We start from the raw sequence: 20,113 nt of genomic DNA, 5'->3' as shown, positions 1-20,113 counted from the left end.
GTAAGCAAGGAGTTTTAAAGTGAGGTGAAACTTGGGGGTAGGCAAGACAAATCAGACTCCTGAAAGGGGTACAGTAGTCTGGACAGGTTGAGAGCCACTGATGTAGAGCATATTGTGGTCTATTTTGAGTTGAGCTCATAGTAGGGAGCAATTACAAATGTAAAAGTAGACATTATATGTTTGGCTTCTCTTAAGGTGCTGGGGACGGAGGTGATTCTTTTGGGGGGGCGGGGAGAAAGGAAGAGATTGAGGCCAAATTTCAACCCGGGACGCTCATTTTTGTTTGTGAAGAAGTCTGCAAGAAAGCGGCAGCGGCTGAAGCGCTGGGAGAGCCTGGTGATTACACGAGAGGGAACAAAGCAAGGGGCTGTCGATTCTCTCGGGCCCCTCTTTGGCTGCTGCATTTGTGATCGGAGCGAGGCACGAACGAAGCGCGGGCTCTCCATTCTCTCGCCAGGGGCCCCGGCAGGGAGAGCGCGGCAGCTGCACGGCAGATTCCCGGCGGAAGAGTCTGGGAGATGGAGCTCCCAAGGTACAACGCAGCTCAAGCCTGGCCTTCCAGATTTTTGCTAAATCTAGAGATCAGCTGGGAACCGTGTGAGAGAGACCGACCTCCGCCCATGTGTTGGGGGGGGCGCATGGGAAACTGAGTCTCGTGGGTTGGGGATTCCCCCGATCCCATAACCTGGGAAGGAAGTTGGGGGAGGGGGTGTCTTCCCCTCTTTACACACTGCAGGAATTTCCCTCTTCCATTCAGATGATGTATGGGGAAGGGGAGGGGGGGCTGTTTCCGGATGCAGGACGCACTTGTACGTCACTCTCTCATTGGTCCATAAGTAGGATGCAGTTAATCGTGGACGCAATCTACAACGTGCCGGGAAAGCGGAAAGAAAGCAGAAGTAGCTGCCTCTACAGAACCTGACGGGGCAACACAGCATCAAGTTTCCTTTCGTGAAGAACCACTGGGATATGATTCTGCCCTGCACTTTAATCATCGGTCTCCTGGCTTTCAGCCAAGCAGGTTAGTACTCAAACCTTCTTTGTCTCAGCGCCGCGGAAACTCTCCAGGACATTTTTCACTTGTCTGAGCTGCCTTCTCTGGCATTTGCTTGCAGTGCTTTGCGATCTCCTTTTTGCAGAGTTGAAGAGTTTGCAGAGTTGGGGTGGGGGAGAGGGATAGCTCAGTGGTTTGAGCATGGGCCTGCTAAACCCTGGGTTGCAAGTTCAATCCTTGAGGGGGCCATTTAGGGATCTGGGGCAAAAAAAAAAATTGGGGATTGGTCCTGCTTTGAGCAGGGGGTTGGACTAGATGACCTCCTGAGGTCCCTTCCCACCTTGATATTCTATGATTCTATGAAGCTGCCGTGGTGCCTTTTGTTTAATTTGTGTTCTCTTTGTTCCGAGACTTGGATGGATGCAGTTTTGCACAGGCTTGAGGGCGCTACAGAGAGAGCGAGATTCAGAATTAATTTTCTAATGAGTGCCGCTGGCTTTTGAATAGCACTGATGACACCCCACGCTTTTAAGAAATGGAGCCTCAGGTTTAAGAATGTGCTATAGTGACATAGCTGACATGGTGACATGGGAGCTAGTGCAGAACCTCATGAATTGTAATCCAGGAGCTGCCAAGATGGTCAGGGATGCCATCCTATGCTCTGGGTTGTCCCTAGCCTCCTCTGGCTGCTAGAAACTGGGAATGGATGACAGGGGATGGATCACTCAGTGATTACCTGTTCTGTTCATTCCCTCCAAAGCACCTGGCATTGGCCACTGTCAGAAGACAGGATACCACAGGCTAGACGGACCATTCTTACATTGTTGTTATTATTAAAAATATCATGTTGACTTCACATCCCAACCTCTCCGATTTACTAGTAAAAGAGAAGTACTGTATTATTTTCTAATATTCCCAAAGTGTAAAAGTTGCTTCTGATATTCTTAGTAGAGATGAGCACCAGCTGCAAATTTTCAGCCAGCATCCAAATTTCTCCAGTGTTCTGAGTCGAGAGATGGGGAAGAGACATACAAAACACTGTATCTGGTTTAGGGCTAGGAAACAGGTAAATCTAGGATTTGGAGCTAAAGAAATTATAAATAGCTCTCACGATGTCTAGTTATGCCCTCTAAACCCAACTTTCATTGAATTCTGAGAACAGAATTAGGCCTAGAGAAATTATGACTTTTCATTTCCCCCCATTCTTTTTTGCCACCTTCAAAACTTGTAGTTATACGACAAGTTTTTAAATGGGATATTGAGAAATGATCTGAACATTCTGAGAGGGGTCATCAATTCTCTAGCAATGCTGCCTACATATAATACCAACTGAAAATGAATCACCCATAAATAACTGTCAATATTTTTTCTTCTTATATTAATAGCTTTTAAGTATATCAGTGCAGGGTTTAGTCTGAATTGGTCCTACCTACAGTTTGATTATTTTCTGCCATAATCCTCAGGAAATTGCTTACATAGCTCTTAAAACTTTGCTTCGTGAGATGAAAACAATGATTCATGCATTCCGAATACTATTTTATTAACATTACTCTAATTTTCATTGCAGCTAATCCTTGCTGCTCAAACCCATGCCAGAACAGAGGAGTATGTATGACGACAGGTTTTGATGGATATGAATGTGATTGTACAAGGACAGGATTTTATGGGGAAAACTGTACTACACGTAAGTATCTGAAAGTTATGTTTTTATAAATAACAATAATGAATCTCGAAAGCTGCAAAATATTCCAGTATTTTATTTCCAGATTTGCATATTATTTAGTCCTCATAAGTACAATAATACAATATTCTTAATCTTTCCCCTCAATGCTCACAGCGGAATTCTTGACCTGGCTGAAACTGACATTGAAACCTACTCCAAACACTGTCCACTACATCCTCACTCACTTCAAAGGTGTCTGGAATATAATAAACAGCATTCCCTTCTTCCGTGATTCCATCATGAGATATGTATTGACATGTAAGTATCCTCTCCTTGTGCTATTAACCTTCAGTTGTAGACATTGGCCACAGGAGTTTAAGGAAATACTGTGTTGCTTAGTGATTTTATATACATACATACTTTTATATACATACATGATTTTATATACATACATACTTTAGAAATATGGGACAGGTAATGTATTTTGGGACAGGAAATGTAGAAAGCAGAAGCCAGGTATACATTTCACCTCATAATCAGGAAGCAACCACAAGGAGTGGGAGAACGGATGAAAGGGATTTTTTTCATGGGGGTCCACCATTGCTCAAAATTATTCTGTTATTTTTGTAAGACAAAAATTATGACACATTTATAAAGCATGTAATTTGTTCATCTCAATAATTGATTGCAGTGATTCAAACATTATATTATACACTGCAGTTTTCCATTAAATAAGGTTTTAATACTAGAAAGTACCACACTGTAAATTTGCTCGTAAATAAGGACTATACCCAAAAGTAAGGCAGAAAGGATTTGACCTTGTAGCTTAATTAAATTCAATTTACTGTTTTAAGGCCAACTTTTAAAAATACTTTTTTTTTTTTTTTTTTATTTTAGCAAGGTCACATTTGATTGACAGTCCACCAACATACAACAGCCAGTATGGTTACAAAAACTGGGAAGCCTATTCCAACCTTTCCTTCTATACTAGAACCCTCCCACCAGTGGCACTGGACTGCCCAACACCCATGGGTGTTAAAGGTAAGGAATAGAAGAGATTTCCAATGTTTGATTGTGGAGTGTGGGAAAGTCAAATTATTTTGCCCTCTTGGAAAACATTTAACAGACTATTTTTTATAGTACTACAGTCTTTGAAATCTGCAACAGTATATTGTAAAATGGTTGTGTATTGGATATACTGTACAAAGAGCTAAAAACTAAGTAATGATTTACACAGACTCCAACTGTAGTTATTGAGATAAATGTTAGAAATAAAATAAAGAAATTGAAAAGATTGAGTTGCAGATTCAACATAGCAGAAATGAAGATTTTTAGCAATCAAGTTGTGTTTTAAATCAAGTGCATAAGGTTTGTAAAAGTTATAGCTAAGCTATCAGCAGGTATAAATCAAGTAGCTCCACTGATTTCTATGGAGTTATGCCAGTTTACACCAGCTGAGGATCTAGCTCATAGGTTTCACATGTGATAGATACTTGTTCTAAGGAGAAAATGACATAGCTGGATTGAATAATAAAATAAGTCTTATTTCCTCCAAATTTAAGGAAAAATAAACTGATTTGATTTTAAATTACAGGTAAGAAGGAGCTCCCAGATTCCGCAGTAGTTGTGGAGAAATTTCTGCTGAGGAAAAAATTTATTCCTGATCCTCAAGGCACAAATATGATGTTCACGTTCTTTGCTCAACATTTCACCCACCAGTTCTTTAAGACAGATCACCACAGAGGGCCAGCCTTCACCAAAGCTCTTGGCCATGGGGTAAGATCATAAAGTTATGACTCTCACTGAAAAGTATAGCAAAGTTTATCAGCCTTTGTGGCAAGAACAACATCCTTCAGAGTGCTAGGAGCGTACATAAACATTGTGACGTACATAACTACACGGAATTCTTTGCATTACTGAGAGCCTTACACTGCAGTTTGCAAGGCAGGCAAAACTCCTATTCAACAAGATGGAGGTATTTCCAGTCCAGACTATAGAAGCCTAAATAATTCTATCAAAAATACCAAACGATTTAGTTCTCCTTATCTGCACAGTCTTAATTTTCGAAATGTGGTGTTATTGTTTCCACACAAACCCATCCATATCTACTGAGACCCCAAAATTTTTTCTATTGGACTGTTTCCATCATGCATAAAAAGGCATATACTGTACTGTAAAATAATGGTCATGTGCTACACTTTTAAAAGAGACTTTGCTATTGAAAAGCAACTATTTCACATGAGTATCAATTGTTTCTTTGAAACCAATTCCAGTTTAAAAGTCCACAAGAATCTTACAATATTATATTGTAGAGTTTCCAGGCTGTCCATTCTTTTAGACATGTTTGAAGCAGTCTTTTTTAACTGAGTGCGAATTTTAAAACTCATTGTTGTGCATAGTTTGATCCAGTTCTAACAAAAAAACTGACTTTATTTTTAAATCTTTATGTAATGTATTCATAGGGTGCCAATCATCATAGTATACTTAATATGAAAACATTTAAGCCCCAATCCAACTTCCATTGACTTAAACAGGAGTTGGATCCATTCTAAAATAACCAGAAATGTAGTTTGACTTCATGTTTCAAATACTTTTATTTTATAGGTTGACTTGAACCATGTCTATGGAGAGACTTTGGATAGACAACTTAAGTTGAGGCTACTTAAGGATGGAAAGCTGAAGTATCAGGTGTGTTTCACTTTAAAATTCCTACTGTATAATAAGAGAACAATGGAATTTTATAATTAACATTTGTTAATAGTATGAAGTGTTGTTAAAACACAGAGGGCCAAATTCAGCCATGGTGTTAGCAGGTCCCATCTACTTCAGTAGGAGCTGCACACTTAAATACAAGGGCAGAATTTGGTCCACAGTCTGTATTTTTAGAATGGGAAAAATAAAATACTGGAGAACATCTATTTATCATCAGTGATTCTAAGTCTCTCTCCTTTTTTTTTTTTTTTTAACTGCAGATGATTGATGGAGAAATGTACCCTCCCACTGTGAAGGACACTGAGGCAGAAATGATCTACCCACCTCATATTCCTGAGCACCTGCAATTTTCTGTAGGCCAGGAGGTGTTTGGTTTGGTCCCAGGTTTAATGATGTATGCCACAATATGGCTCAGGGAGCACAATCGCGTCTGTGACGTTCTTAAGCAGGTGCATCCAGAATGGGATGATGAGCAGCTGTTCCAAACTACCAGGCTCATATTGATAGGTGAGTAAACTTGAAAATCAGACTTTCCATATTAAACTATTTTACAAAGACATAGACCCCAGCTTCAGGGGACTGCGTTCTCAAAAGTGATTTTGCATGCCTCCTTATTCTGGGGGGCCAGCTTAAAATACCTTAAAGGTATTTTCGGACAATAGGAAGATCAGAACTTTCTGAAAATAGGTTCCTTTAAGATGTCTCGAGCTAGGCACCCAAAAACAGAGAGACACAAAATCACTAGTCCACTTTTGAAAATGGAGGCCTTGTTTGTTTGTTTGTTTTTTTTAAAAACAGCTATTAATTATACAGAACTTAAAAAGTTATTAACATGTTACAATGATCTGGGAGATTTTTCCTCCCCTAGGCAGCTTCAACAGGTTTAATAATGGAACAAATTTTACTTAGTTTGTTAAATGAAACCATAAGGAATCTTTTTTAAAGTTTTCATGACCTATGTTCAGTATTTGATGGTTCATGAGAAAACAGTCCATTGTAACCAGTATCTTGAATATCAAACTGTGGAGAAAATTCCTAAATCAGGTGGCATTCTGTTTCTTTAACTAAGGGAACTAGAACTGTGAGGTGCATAGTGAGGAAGCAGGGAGGTGAGTTTAAGGCCATATCTACACTAGCACTTATATCAGCAAAACTTTTGTCACTCAGGGATGTGAAAAAAACACACCCCTGAGAGACATAAGTTTTACCAGCATTAGCACTTGTGTGCACCGCACTATGTCTCCCACTGACATAGCTACCGCCACCCATTGAGCTGGTTTTATTATGTAGACAGGAGAGCTCTCACCCATTGGCACAACACGGCTACACAAGCACTCTTACAGTGGCACAGCTGTGACTCTATCAGCTTGTAAGTATAGACATGGCCTAATTCTCAAACGTCAGGTATGTGTGTGGCCGAATGACCTTCCCCTGCTGCTAAAGTGTCTTATCTTCAGTGCAATCGCTGCTCTCTGTTACAGGTTAAGAGGAAGGCTTTGATTCAGTTTAGAATTTAGGAAGTTACTGAAAAGCTAATACAAAATGATGTTGTTATATATTAGTCTCTATCCAGTGACATTTATTTTCATGTTAATGTTTATGCACACTCCATTTGGGCAAGACAACTAAGTAGTTGTCCCCAAATGAAGAATGCAACAGTATACTAAAAGGAGATGGTTGTATTTGACAGTAACAGCAACTCAGACTTTCTTTTGAGATATCTATAACTTTTTCTGGATAAAATTAGCAATGGTTTTTCCCTACAGAAAAATCCTATAGAATGTAATAGCAAATTATGTTGTTGCTATAGAATTATTAAAGGAAATTATAGAAAGAACACTCTTCACTACTAATTTCTAAATGTTTATTACATTTTAGAACTGCTATCATTTTCATCCCTATTCACTTCTATAAAACTTTCCCATAAGAAAAGGAGTACTTGTGTTTATGCTCAAATAAATTGGTTAGTCTCTAAGGTGCCACAGGTCCTCCTTTTCTTTTTGCGAATACAGACTAACACAGCTGCTGCTCTGAAACATTTTCCATAAGAGTTCACAAACCATTAAGAAATCTCTGACATCTTCTGAAACTCCCCCCAAAATATATTTATTTTAGAACAATCCTTGGCCATTTTACCTCACCATTTACATCCTTTCTTACACAGCTGGCTGAACATTCAGAATTGTTCAAGCAAACAAAACTGATACACATTTTCCCTGTTTCATTGAACTAACAGGAGAGACTATCAAGATTGTTGTTGAAGACTACGTGCAGCACTTGAGTGGCTACTATTTCAAGCTGAAGTTTGATCCCGAGCTGCTGTTTAACCAGCGATTTCAATATCAGAATAGAATTGCAGCTGAATTCAACACTTTGTACCACTGGCACCCACTTCTGCCTGACAGTTTTCAGATCCATGACCAGGAGTACACTTTCCAGCAATTTCTCTACAACAACTCTATCATGATGGAACATGGCCTTTCCCACATGGTGAAATCCTTCTCCAAGCAAATTGCCGGCAGGGTAAACATTCTCACAACATTTTTTAGCTTTTGGACAGTCTAGAAATTTTTTGTGCCAATTAACATAACCCAGAGACTTGGCAAAAAAGTTTACTTGGAATTTCTTCTGTGAAAAAGAAAGATACCTGCTTGTTCAAATAGTAAAATCTAATTCTTCCTAGTACAGGAGTTACCAAAGCAAATGCACTTTAAATGTTATTGTCCATGAGCCCAGATTCTGCACTCTTAGTACTGACAGAACTCACTGATTTCAATGAGAGTTTTATTTTTAAGAAGGCTTCAGGGTCAGGTCAAAAATGGCCTTTTAATTTAAAAAGGAAAAGGAAAAACTCTTCCAAAGCTTGATATAATCTTGCAAAAAATATCATTTACTTGAAAATATCATTCATTTTATAGTGATTTTCAGTTGTAAAGTTAAAATCCTAGCAATTCTGGGCCTAAACAAATATATCTACTGTAGTAGGTTGCACTCTCAGAGAAGTGCAGTACAATAGCTGTATTTTCTCAGTTGGGCTGTGCCATGGTTGTGGTACTCCCGCAGTGTTAATGGGAATTGTAGGGCTAAAAGCCATTCAAGGGACACTTCCTTACTCAGAAGAACCCACATTCATGTCAATGGAAATGTTGCCTGAGGAAGGCAAGCAGGATTCCACCCAAAGTTTATACACACTATAAAAGCTGTGAGGAGTTTGCCTAGAGTTCTTATTATTCTTTGTATCCTTTTTTTTGCAATAGGTTGCTGGGGGTAAGAACGTTCCTTTTGCAGTACAGAAAGTAGCTAAGGCTTCAATTGATCAAAGCAGACAGATGAGATACCAGTCCTTGAATGAGTACCGAAAACGCTTCCTACTGAAACCTTTTAAGTCATTTGAGGAACTTACAGGTAAGAGCTATTCTTTCTAATGGGGCCTTTTCTTACAAATGACTAATATGGTAGATGGGACACTGTTTGTTTCCAGGATTATATAAATTGGGGTTGTGGTGGGAAGTAGGATTAAAGACCAAAAGAAAAGTGCTAAAAGGTGGGATTTTCCATTTACTATTCTTATTTATTATTAATTATTACAGGAGAAAAAGAAATGGCAGCTGAATTAGAAGAGCTTTATGGAGACATTGATGCTATGGAGCTGTATCCTGGCCTTCTAGTAGAAAGGCCTCGTCCTAGTGCCATCTTTGGTGAGACTATGGTGGAACTTGGAGCACCATTCTCTTTGAAAGGACTGATGGGAAATGCTATCTGTTCTCCGGAGTACTGGAAACCAAGCACCTTTGGTGGAAAAGTGGGCTTTGAAATAATCAATACTGCCTCCCTACAAAAGCTCATCTGCAATAACGTGAAGGGCTGTCCCATCACCGCCTTCCACGTCCTAAACTCTGAAGCCACAGAAACGGCCACCATTAACGTCAGTTCCTCGAGCTCTGCAATGGAGGATATCAACCCCACGTTACTAATGAAAGAGAGATCTGCTGAATTGTAATACATCCATTTATTTATTTATTTAAATAATTGTATAAATTATTATATTTATATCTTTATATTTAAAAAATGAAATCCAGGCTATGTCTTATTCAGGACAAGGGTTCCAGTGATCAAGGCAGACCACTGTTTTTTAAAGTTTGCAGCACTGGATCCATTATTACATCTTCTGTAACAGAAAGAAGTATTCCAAAGTGGATGAAAATGGTCCAATTTTTTTCTGGTGTTTTGCTATAAAATTTGACAGTAAATGTTTTGTTTTGTCACTTAATAGGCAACATAACGCTACAGGAATAAGTTATTTTGCCAACATATATTTTCATTTGAAAATGAAAAATCAAAAAAACAAGAAAATTGGATTAATGAAAACTGCAATAATTACTAATTACAGTACCATAAATAGTAAATGAATGTAAAACAAATTTTGCAACTTTAAATGTTTGTATAAAGTCAGCAAATGAAAAAGTTAAGTTTCTCACAAACACTACCTCACTATCATGCACATATTTTATATTAACATTTAACTAAGAGCCTTAACTTTTATTTTCTGACTTTGGATTTTGAAACCAATGTTACATTAATACTCTTTTTAAAATTAAAATTTACTTTATAAAAGTATATAACCTGTGTTTAAATTCCAATTAGGTTTTGGAGTTTGCACGACGTAGGTGTGAGTAGGGTGGAGGGAAAGATTTGCTGCTGTTTAGCTAGAAGTAGTTATGTGCCAGGCTGGGATAACAGGGCATTTATATTTTGATAGCTGTGTTGTAAATGGCAAGAAATCAGAGCAAGAAATTACACACAATGATTTTATAATAGCACCTTAGATTTTTACCTGCAAGGATCATTTAATTATTTTTAGGCGGGGGGGGGGGTGTAGAATGGCATTTTCTATTAAAACTGCTGGGGGGATTTAGGTAGAAAGAATGCAATTATTTAGGCTGGAATTGGTCAGAAAACTATTTTGGGAGAAAGAATGGCCAGGGAGCTTTACTGACCACTTGTGGACAAGGCTTCAGTTTTAATCACATCTGAAAGATACAGTCTTCCCAGCACTGTATATACTGCATCCTTAATATAGGATAGGAAAGCGTCAGCATGAATATGGCCTTGTTACAATTTGATTGACTTTCCCTAAATTTCTAGTTACTTGTTTTTACACTTTGATTATTTTAATTGGGCTGCTCATTTTAAGATATGTTAATTTGTAATTTTCAATATTGGTAACTAAAAAAGGAACACACAGTCTATTGTACACCGAAGTGTATGAGGTTGGAAGGTTTTTTACAGATAAGTTTGGGGATATTTTTATTTATTTATTTTTTTTTATGCAATGCACAAAGTGGAGAAAGCACAATGTACATTAAAAGATGTTGAGGTTTCTTATATTTAGAACTGTAAATGTTCATAAATGGAAGACTATTCCGGAGGTCACCTGAGATGTGAAATGGATCAGAACATGTAATTTACATTCGTTCATCTCCTCCTGGAGAATACACTTACCCAAAAACTGTCAACATTAATCCACTCTCGGGGGAAAAAAATATTTGTTTTAAAATCTGCACCATCTTGTTGCCCACTCTATCTGAACTGAGTTAGTTTTCAGAATTAGGGCCCAATCCTTCTATATGAAATTCACAATGAGATTTCCAGATACATACAGTTTGAATGTAGACCAAAAGCTACATGGGAAAGAAAGCAGGTCTTCCTCTATTTTGTACAATGCAAGCACAATGTCAGCACTCAAATAAGTTATTAATTAATAATATGTAATCCCATCTGATAGGATTCGGATGATTACCATATATGGCGAAGACAACTTGAAATTATTTATTTGTAATGTTTTATAATAAATATGCTTGAATGATTTTTTTCCACGTTTATTTTTTTACAAAAAGGACATGTTTAAAATACCACTGTTAAAATAAAAACATTGCAGACGTTATCTGTGAGTACTGGTTTTTGATACTTGATTGCAACAGAACATTTACTTGATTCACAAGAACACCATATAATTTTATTTTCTCCCCTTCCACCCAAGAGTTCATCTTAGAAAAGGCATTAAGTTCACTAACAATGCAAGATTAGGATAAATCAAGATCTAGAATTTGTATGTTTGCATTAGTACTTGCCAAAAGCTGTGTTGAAAATTAGAAAAATTTGTGTCAGAAAAGTGTTCCTGATTTTATTATTTATTTATTTATTTTTGAGGGGGTGGGGGACAAAAATGTAAATGAAAACTTCCCAGCCAATACATACCCAAGTTAGTATGTACTGAATTGGGGAGAGGAGGGAAAGGCAGCAAAACACACTGGACTCCAGCTTTCTTTAAGAGAAGATTGGGGGGGCATAGTAGAAAGAAAGTAAAGGATCTGGGCCTGAGCAAAAGGAAAAGCAGAGTCAGGATGGGGGGCAATTTTATCAAATATAATTAACCATCAATATAATGAACAAAGACTAGTTCTTTAAAAGAGGTCATCATAGCTGATCTCCCAACCATAGGCTGACCCTTGGAACAAGCAATAATCAGAAGACCATACAATCGACCATATCAGGCAACAAGACACCAGAGGTGGTATTCCATCTTGGCTGGTTCATCCTCTCCCTCTGGAGCTAGCTGCTGAAATGCGGCCACCAGAAAGTGAGACACAAACTTTGCAATAGTGTATTTACTTCCATTGTGTTTGAAAACTCACATTTTGCTGAACACAATCCAGAACACAAACCCACATGATTCCCATAACTCTGAGATCACATCCACTGCACAATACAGACAATTTCAACAGTCCATAGTACTAACTTCCTGTTCACATCTCATTCTGCAACCAAACATGGAGAAGAACTCCAGAATGTGAAATCCCTGAAGAAGACACTTGATGTTCATTTTGTCCACCAAAGGGAAAGATTCCAGCTATGCCTCACCCTCATCCAGATTCCTGGGAGTTCATCCCATGGAAATTGAATAACAGTGTGCCACGGACATCAAAGCCCATTTCCCTTGCTCTCTCCTACTCCAAGGACACGCTAAAGGCTTCACAAATAAGAGCTGCCCATGGGCATTCCTGTGTCAACCTAGCAGGTTCCATCAACTGTGAAACAATCCTTTTTGTGTGGGTGGAAGAGGGGGGTATCAAGGAGTAGGTGAAAAGTGGACTTCATATTACACTTGGTCAACTAATCTTGTTGAAGCAGCAAGGTCAGTCATTAATATCAGACCACAACATCTCTGAAGTAGATTGGCCCCACCACCTGTCACAGCCATTCCCTGAATGGAAGGCTCTGCTATCACTGCTTTCCTGTGCAATACCATAGGACCCTGCTGCCAGGATAGCTATCAGAACCATGTGAACTGTATCCTTAACAGATCCATAGGGGCAGCAAATACACCATGTGATTGTAGCTCATTCTCCCATAAAGTACTGCAAGGGGCTCCCCTCAGGGAGACATGGAGATTCAGCACACTCTCAGCCTCATAGTGCTGGGCTTGCCATGCACAGAGCCTGGCACTGCCTTTTCTGGGTATCTCTAAAGGAGAATGGCATGGACTTCTACTGCTCTTCCTTTTGGTCTGCGTGCAAGGGACAGCAGGGGAAGGGTAGAGATTGCCTACTGCCTCTGTTCATATTGCCACAGAACAGGCAGCTAGAACAGTCATCCAGCTTCTAGAATGTGGCAGGAGAGGAGGGAGGAGCACCTAGACTCAACCTTACTGCAATTGCCTTTGATGCCAAACAGAGCGAGAGGAAGGGGAAAGCAACCAAGAGCACCGCCCTGCTCACGGGGTACAGAAGAGAGACCTATGCTTTTGCTGAAAGGCTTATGACCCCAGTCAGGTGACTTCTTGTGGGTGGAGGAGGGGTGATAAGGTCGTGTGGGGGAGGTGATCCTGGCTGCTTCCCACTGCTTCACAGGACAGTCACAGAGAAGAGGGTCCCTATCGTCCTAATTAGGGTAGGGCCATGCAGGGTGGATTCTCTGAATGAGGCATATCTACGGTAGCTCAATACCAGAAGGGATCCACCTTGCCTTTGAGCACAGGCAAGTCTGGGATGACACAAAAGGCAAGAATGTTCCCCGGTCTGACCTTCACTGTGGAATATTTGGAGTCAGCAAGGTAACTGTTTCACCCTAGGTGCAGTGTGATGGGGCATAAACCCTGATTTTATGGCATAATACTTAAGTAGGTGCAGATCTTTTTAAGGGAGTATTCTGCGCTTGTGCCACTTCCTTTCTGACTGATAAATATTCTTAGCGCTTTCTATGTTTTTTCCCTTTTTCTTCTTCCTGAGGAGGTGAGAGCAGTAAGCGGCAGCCAGATATTTTAGGGATGTAGCTAGATGCTTGTCTTTTCCAAATTGTAAGGGCCAGATACCAGAAAAGGATATTGCTCACTATGTCTATTAGAGGGTGAACCCTCACGAGGCAGCGTTTCAGTAGTGTATGGTCAATATAAAGGAAGTTGCCCTCGGAAAGGGGCTTAACTCTCATCTCATAGGTCCAGAGATTTAGTTGGAACCATCCCAAGATTTTGACGCAGGAGCCTGCTGTTCAATTAGTTAAGTTACATCTTTTTGTTCTTCCTTGATATTACGTTTGTGTTATGCAAATGAAAATGGTTAGTGGATGCCAGCTACTTCCTGCGCTTAAAAAGATGGACTCTGCAAGATTGGATTGATATATAGGGTGACCTTACCTCCCGTTTTGGCCAGGACAGTCCACTTTTTAAGCCCTGTTGCAGCCATCCCGACTTCTTTGGCAAAAGTGGGCTTTTGACCTTGCCAATTCGATCAGTTGCAAAGAGCAAACAGGATAAATACCCACCTTTTTCAAAAAAAGAAAAAAAAAGTGAGGTGCGGAGGAATATGCAGGCGGACAACCGGTGATGCCAGCCCTCCTCAAGGTGGGAGGCAAAGCTTGGGCGGGGAGCAGGCAGGGCTTGAGTAAGCAGCAACGCCAGCCCCAGCCTCATGCGGGAGGCAGGCAGAGCTCAGGTGAGTGGGGACACCAGCTCTGTGAAAGGAGGGGGCTTGGGTGAGCAGCTCAGGATAGCCCCACATGGGGAAGGGGGCATGGGTGAGCTGCATTGGACAGCCTCACGCAGGGAGCAGGGCTTGGGCGAGCCCCACATCATGTCCCGTTTTCCCTTTGGGAAATACGGTCACCCTATTGCTAAAGACAGTGAAAGACATGTCACAATCAAAAAGGACTCCAGGTTCCTCATCTGCAATTCAGGTATGAGAAATAAGCTGGATCTCAAGAAAAAGAAGGGAGGAGGTATTGTAAAAAAAAAAATCAATAAAAGACAAAAAGATTTGAGATTTCAAATCAATCTAGGGAATTTAGACACATAGGCTAGAAGATGTGTCTAAATTTGCTTGATTGATGTGAAAATCTCAACCTTTGTTTATAGCCATGTTCATTCAACATGGGGAAGTTCTGGTGCATCCAACACATGCTATCTGCCCAGCATTGAGTAACAGAAGGAATATCAACAGGTAAACTAGGAAATTAAAAAGCTGAACACCATCAACACAGAAATTATAATAAAACCTGAAAGACCTTATCAATGTACAAAATAGCAAAGTAAAAAAACCAGGACTGAGTCATGATGAGCACCTGCTAATAAGTTATATGAACATATCAGATCAACTTAATCCAGCACAGAAAAGAGATTGACTAGACAGAAAACAAACCAATGAATCAAAAAGACTGGGGAAAGATGGTGAAAGTAGGAAGGCAACTGACTTTAAGACTTTTGCTTTGTGAGTTTTCTCAAACCTACAGCCAACATGGAGCTTCCTGGACACATTAATAGTCTTTAATATAGATTAACTGTTATAAAAATAATATATGTTGTTTATTTCAAAATCATATATGCTAGCAAATAGAACAGAACAGAAGATAATTATACAGAATGGGAAAGGAGACAACAGCATTTTATAGGAACTTCCAGTGAAGTGAAATTAATATTTTTTTTCTATTTCTTTAAAACTAAATTGATTAGATCTCCAATTATCCAGCCTCCTCCCCTACCTAAGCCTCTTTTCTGTAGCACATTAATGGTCTGTGTTCCAGTTCTGTAGACTCCTTTTATCCACACACGTGGTATCACCCAGGTAGTTTAGATAATTGTGATAGTACTGTATTTCTGAATCCCCAGTCACCAGACTTGAACTTTGTGCATCTTACAATAAATTGTGGATTAGTGGTATACTGTATACAGTCAAGTTTCACATGATCTGTTCTTGTGGCCTAATTATGAAATGACAAATCTCAGGCTTATATTTCCATTCTGCTCCATCATGGCTAAAACATGGCTGTCAAACGCAATTTAGCATGAAATGATATTTAAACAAGGGGTCTAGACAATCAGCCAGATAATCAAACTATTTCTCTCCATAGCCAAGGGAATTTCCCAACAATGGCTAATATAACCTTCCACAAACACTTTCTGTCTGAACATCAGCAGAGATACTTATGCTTATTGCTCCCTTCAGAACATTGGTTCAGTGCTCCCCTTCTTTTGACTATATTACTTCTTAGCAACCTTTCATGGTGCCAGATAGTTACTGCTTCTCGGGAGGTGGTACTTCTTTTCCTGCTATGAACAGAAGTATTTTAAACAAATAACCAAACCTCTCTTCTCTTCCTCTTCAAAAGTCCTTGGTCAGAACCTCAGTTGGTGTAAGCTGACATAGCTCTATGGAAGTCAATGGAGCTACCCTGTTCCACAAGAGCTGACGGCCTAGTTCATAGTAAGGGCAGTGCTCCATAGAAGTGACGCCTGCTTTATTTATCCAAAGCTTTCGTGAAGCTAAAATTTGAAAAGTCACACATTCTGTTAATGTTTCAGTCCTCTTCTACTGTATGTGTCTTTATGTCAGTTAAAGTATGTAAGACCAAACTCAGCTCTCTGTTACACAACTGAAACTCTACCGCCCTCATAGAATCACACTAATGTAACTGTACAACTTTCAACCCTGTATCATAATTAGGGATGGTCAAATTTTGCTGTCAACCTATTTATTTAATTTATTTATTTATTTACTTTTGAGAGAGAGAGAGAGAGAGAGAGAGAGAGAGAGAGAGAGAGAGAATATAGGGATTTTGACTAAATTAATTTTTTTGCACAAAGCATCTGCTTTCCTTGAAAAATTTCAATTACTTTTCCCCATAAAACCCAAAACCCCAAACATGTCAGTTTCGGGGGGGAGGGATAGCTCAGTGGTTTGAGCATTGGCCTCCTCAACCCAGGGTTGTCAGTTCAATCCTTGAGGGGGCCATTTAGGGATCTGGGGCAAAAATTGGGGATTGGTCCTGCTTTGAGCAGAGGGTTGGACTAGATGACCTCCTGAGGTCCCTTCCAACCTTGATATTCTATGATTCAGTTTTGGGTTTTGCCCAAAATGTTTGGGTTTTTTGTTGGTGGTGGTGTTGTCGTTGCTTCCGTGGGAAAGGTTGAACAAAATTCAAAATTTTCCACTGAAAATTTCAAAGAAACAAAAAAATGTTTTTGACAACATTTTCCACAAAAAGTCACATTTCCAATTAACTAGCCTTATTGCACCATTCTTTTGCTGTTATTCAGTACCTGTTCCCAGTGGCACAATGGTAGAATACAGGCAGTAGCATAACCAGGAGCATCCTAGAAGTGGGTGCCTGACACCTTTATTTTACATAGCAGCAAGTTATTAGCTCATATTTCCTTGCAAGCGTAAATGGACTATAAGCTGGGGGGGGGGGAGGGCGGGGGGGAGAGGGGAAGGATCAATACAAAAAATGCATTTAAACTGGAAAGGAAAAAGTCTTCCGTTAGCACTTTGGCTAACATTCATTCATTTTCCTGTTCTGTTGTTTAAGTATATTTTTTTCACTGGTAACGAGGCGTATCTTGTTATTTTACTCTTATACCATTGTGAATATAGGTGTGTGCTGCCTCCTTGTTCAGACCTGCTCTGCTGACAAATAATTTTAACACCCATTCATTTTCTGCATTTTTATTGTATTTGTGGCAGCCTTTTCTCTGAGCATTCACCCTTTTGCTCTACCTGGGGGAGCACACTTAGGAGCTACCTAGGACAAATTCGGACAATGAAGCTAAAAAAGATAGAGGAAAAATACACCACACTAAGCACTGTAGGAAGCAACAGCAGAAGAGAATGGATTTTTATTATATATCAGTTTATGTCCCAGTCATCTTATTTCCCAATGTAGTGTGAAGATCCACCCAAGGAAAACATTTTCAGACGTACTCACCTAGAAGCTGTTCTGCAAGCCTTTCCTTTTTGCCTCAGGGTAAAACTATTAAGCCTAATTGCTGATAAAAATACATCTAAAAGGTATGTTGGTGGGATCCCCTAACTTCAGATGATCAGTGATTGAAGTTTTGAGACGGAATATACTTTGATGTAAAAAAACCCAATACTATAGGATTGCAAAGGCATCAAATTATCTATGCGGCCTTAGGGCTACAGAAGTTTCAGTGAATAGTAATGCAACATTGAAAATGGTCAAAAGTGCTGGCATTAATTCCAAAATAGGCTTCTTTGGGTGTAGGGTCTTCAAAATCCCCATGATGAGAATTTACACAACTCAGTAAGCTTCCAGTTCTAGCATGTAATCACAACTGTGCTTCTGTTACCTGGACAACATCCATTAATTCTGTTTAACAAACAAATTGAGAGTTGCTATGTGCCTCTCAAAGGTAATAATTAAACAAAATTAAGGAGAGCTTGTTCAGCTCTGAAATGCTAGCTCTTCCATAAGACAGTATAACTGACCATATTTTACTTACATCTATTAACCAAAGTATTAATTCACTTGGAAACGTAGGTTTGTCCTATATAAATCACGACTGAGGGCTTGGCTACACTTGCGAGTTACAGTGCAATAAAGGGGCCCCAGGCACACTAGCTCACTACCCGTCCACACTGGCAAGGCACTGGCAACGCTCTGACTCCGCAGCTACAGCACTGCTGGTACTCCACCTCGGCGAGTGGAATGACGTTTGCTGCGCCCCCCGCTGGAGCGTTGTGGCGCCAGTGTGAATGAGGTGTCGCTTTACCGCGCTCTGATCAGCCTCCGAAACGTCCCATAATCCCCTTAAGTCAAGTGGCCACTCTTGTCATTGTGAAATTGGCTGCAGAAATGCCCTTTCAAAACTCCATTTTGGAGAAGCTGGCTGCTTATCAGCTCTGAGAAAAAGCAAACATTTACTGTTTGCTTTGAGTGAGTGAGAGAGAGGTGGGGGAAGGGGCGGGGGGAGAGTCTGAACTTACAAGACAGCATGGTGACACACTCTCAGCACCCCAAAAACCCACTCTCTCTCCCCCCACATACACACAACACACTCCCTGTCACACTCCACCCCACCACCACCCCCATTTGAAAAGCATGTTGCAGTCACTTGCATGCTGGGATAGCTGCACATAATGCACCGCTCCCAATGCCGCTGCAAGTGCCGCAAATGTGGCCACGCCAGTGCGCTGTCAGCTGTCAGTGTGGACAGACTGCAATGCTTTCCCTACTGCGGGTTTAATTCACAGCGCTCTACATCTGCAAGTGTAGCCATGCCCTGAGATGTTCAAAGCAGTCTGACTCTAGAGGATTTAAATGCATATCTGCCACTGTGAAACTAATGGAAATGTAGGTAAATCCCCTAGACTGCTTTGAAAACCTCAACCCAAATATGTAGATATTTAAAATAATCTTCTGTCCCTATCTGGTATGAATTTCACATCCAAGTGTACATTACTCTCCAATTTTTGCTGACTGCCTGATTTATAGAAGAACCAGAATATTCACTTGTATTTATTGCACCCATCCAAAACACTTACAAGCATAATATCACTTTTTTTTTTAAGAAAGCCTAGAGGATTCCATCTGTTTTAAGGAAAGTAGTTTGTTTTGCTTCCCTCAAAGTTCATGGCAAACTAATTCACTTGCATCTAGGCAAACTTTTAAACAGAATAAGTGTCATTTGGGTCCAACAGTCTTAAAATTCCCTGAAATTCTCAATAATCCCCAAACAGTCTCTGTAACATCTTTCACAATAATTGCTAAGGGCAATGGGACAATCCATGTACTTAAAGTTATGCACATGCTTAAATGTTTTACTGAATCAGGGCTGAAGGGCAAAACAAGTAAAATCAGCAGGCTCTGGTGCAGGGGGATTCCTCAGGAATCTGTAGTTCCCATGGAAGTCAAAGGGAATTCTAAGTCACTCAATATCTTTGAAAATAAGGCCACTTATTTAAGGGCTTAAATATGGATTTAGAAGTACTTACTCAACTTTAAGCACCTACGTTTGAAAATTTGGGCTACAAATTTTTTTTGTGGAAAAATACCACAAATCATATCATATATCCTAGGACAACGGTATAACTGGGTTCAAAAAAGAATTAAGTTCATGGAGAATAGGTCCATCAATGGATATTAGCCAGCATGGTCAGGGAAGCAACCCCTTGCTTTGGGTGTCCATAAGTATCTGACTACCAAAAGGAGGGACTGGATGCTAGGGGATGGATAGCTCCATAATTGCTCTGTTTTGCTCATTTCCTTTGGAGCACCTGGCACCAACCACTGTTGAAAGACAGAATATGAGGCTAAATGGTCCATTGGTCTGACCCAGTCTGGCTATTCTTATGGCCCCTAGCCTGAATTTATGTCTTCATTATGCAGACTGGTGGTATAATAGTTATCTTTTAATGTACAGTATATCCTTAAAGCACAGATTTTGGTTTTAA

At 39.9% G+C, this 20,113-nt stretch overlaps 1 protein-coding gene across 2 annotated transcripts; it reads left to right on the top strand.

Annotated features, from left to right (window-relative positions):
• Positions 1 to 412: 412 nt before the first annotated feature.
• On the top strand, positions 413 to 9,371 carry PTGS2 (prostaglandin-endoperoxide synthase 2). Of its 2 annotated transcripts, none has more exons than XM_084638026.1 (11): positions 413 to 532; positions 841 to 1,021; positions 2,562 to 2,678; positions 2,832 to 2,975; positions 3,555 to 3,698; positions 4,252 to 4,433; positions 5,262 to 5,345; positions 5,630 to 5,876; positions 7,606 to 7,892; positions 8,627 to 8,774; positions 8,960 to 9,371. In XM_084638026.1, exons 2-11 carry the CDS (start codon positions 970 to 972, stop codon positions 9,367 to 9,369), a joined length of 1,815 nt encoding a protein of 604 aa, XP_084494152.1. In that variant the 5' UTR covers positions 413 to 532; positions 841 to 969; the 3' UTR covers positions 9,370 to 9,371. The 2 variants fall into 2 exon arrangements, with proteins under 2 accessions (XP_084494152.1, XP_084494151.1); XM_084638025.1 differs by having other exon boundaries at positions 439 to 532; positions 838 to 1,021.
• Positions 9,372 to 20,113: the final 10,742 nt, after the last annotated feature.

This window comes from Lepidochelys olivacea, assembly GCF_965140295.1.
Source record: "Lepidochelys olivacea isolate rLepOli2 genome assembly, chromosome: 8".
In the NCBI taxonomy this organism is placed as follows: domain Eukaryota; kingdom Metazoa; phylum Chordata; order Testudines; family Cheloniidae; genus Lepidochelys; species Lepidochelys olivacea.
The sequence above is the reverse complement of the archived record's forward strand: the minus strand, read 5'-3'. Positions and strand labels throughout refer to the sequence as shown.

Coding starts and splice junctions, on each gene's coding strand:
- PTGS2 (XM_084638026.1), top strand. CDS start 970: ATGATTCTGCCCTGCACTTTAATCATCGGTCTCCTGGCTTTCAGCCAA. Junction 1,022..2,561: donor CCTGGCTTTCAGCCAAGCAG/GTTAGTACTCAA, acceptor TTTTCATTGCAG/CTAATCCTTGCTGCTCAAAC. Junction 3,699..4,251: donor AACACCCATGGGTGTTAAAG/GTAAGGAATAGA, acceptor TTTAAATTACAG/GTAAGAAGGAGCTCCCAGAT.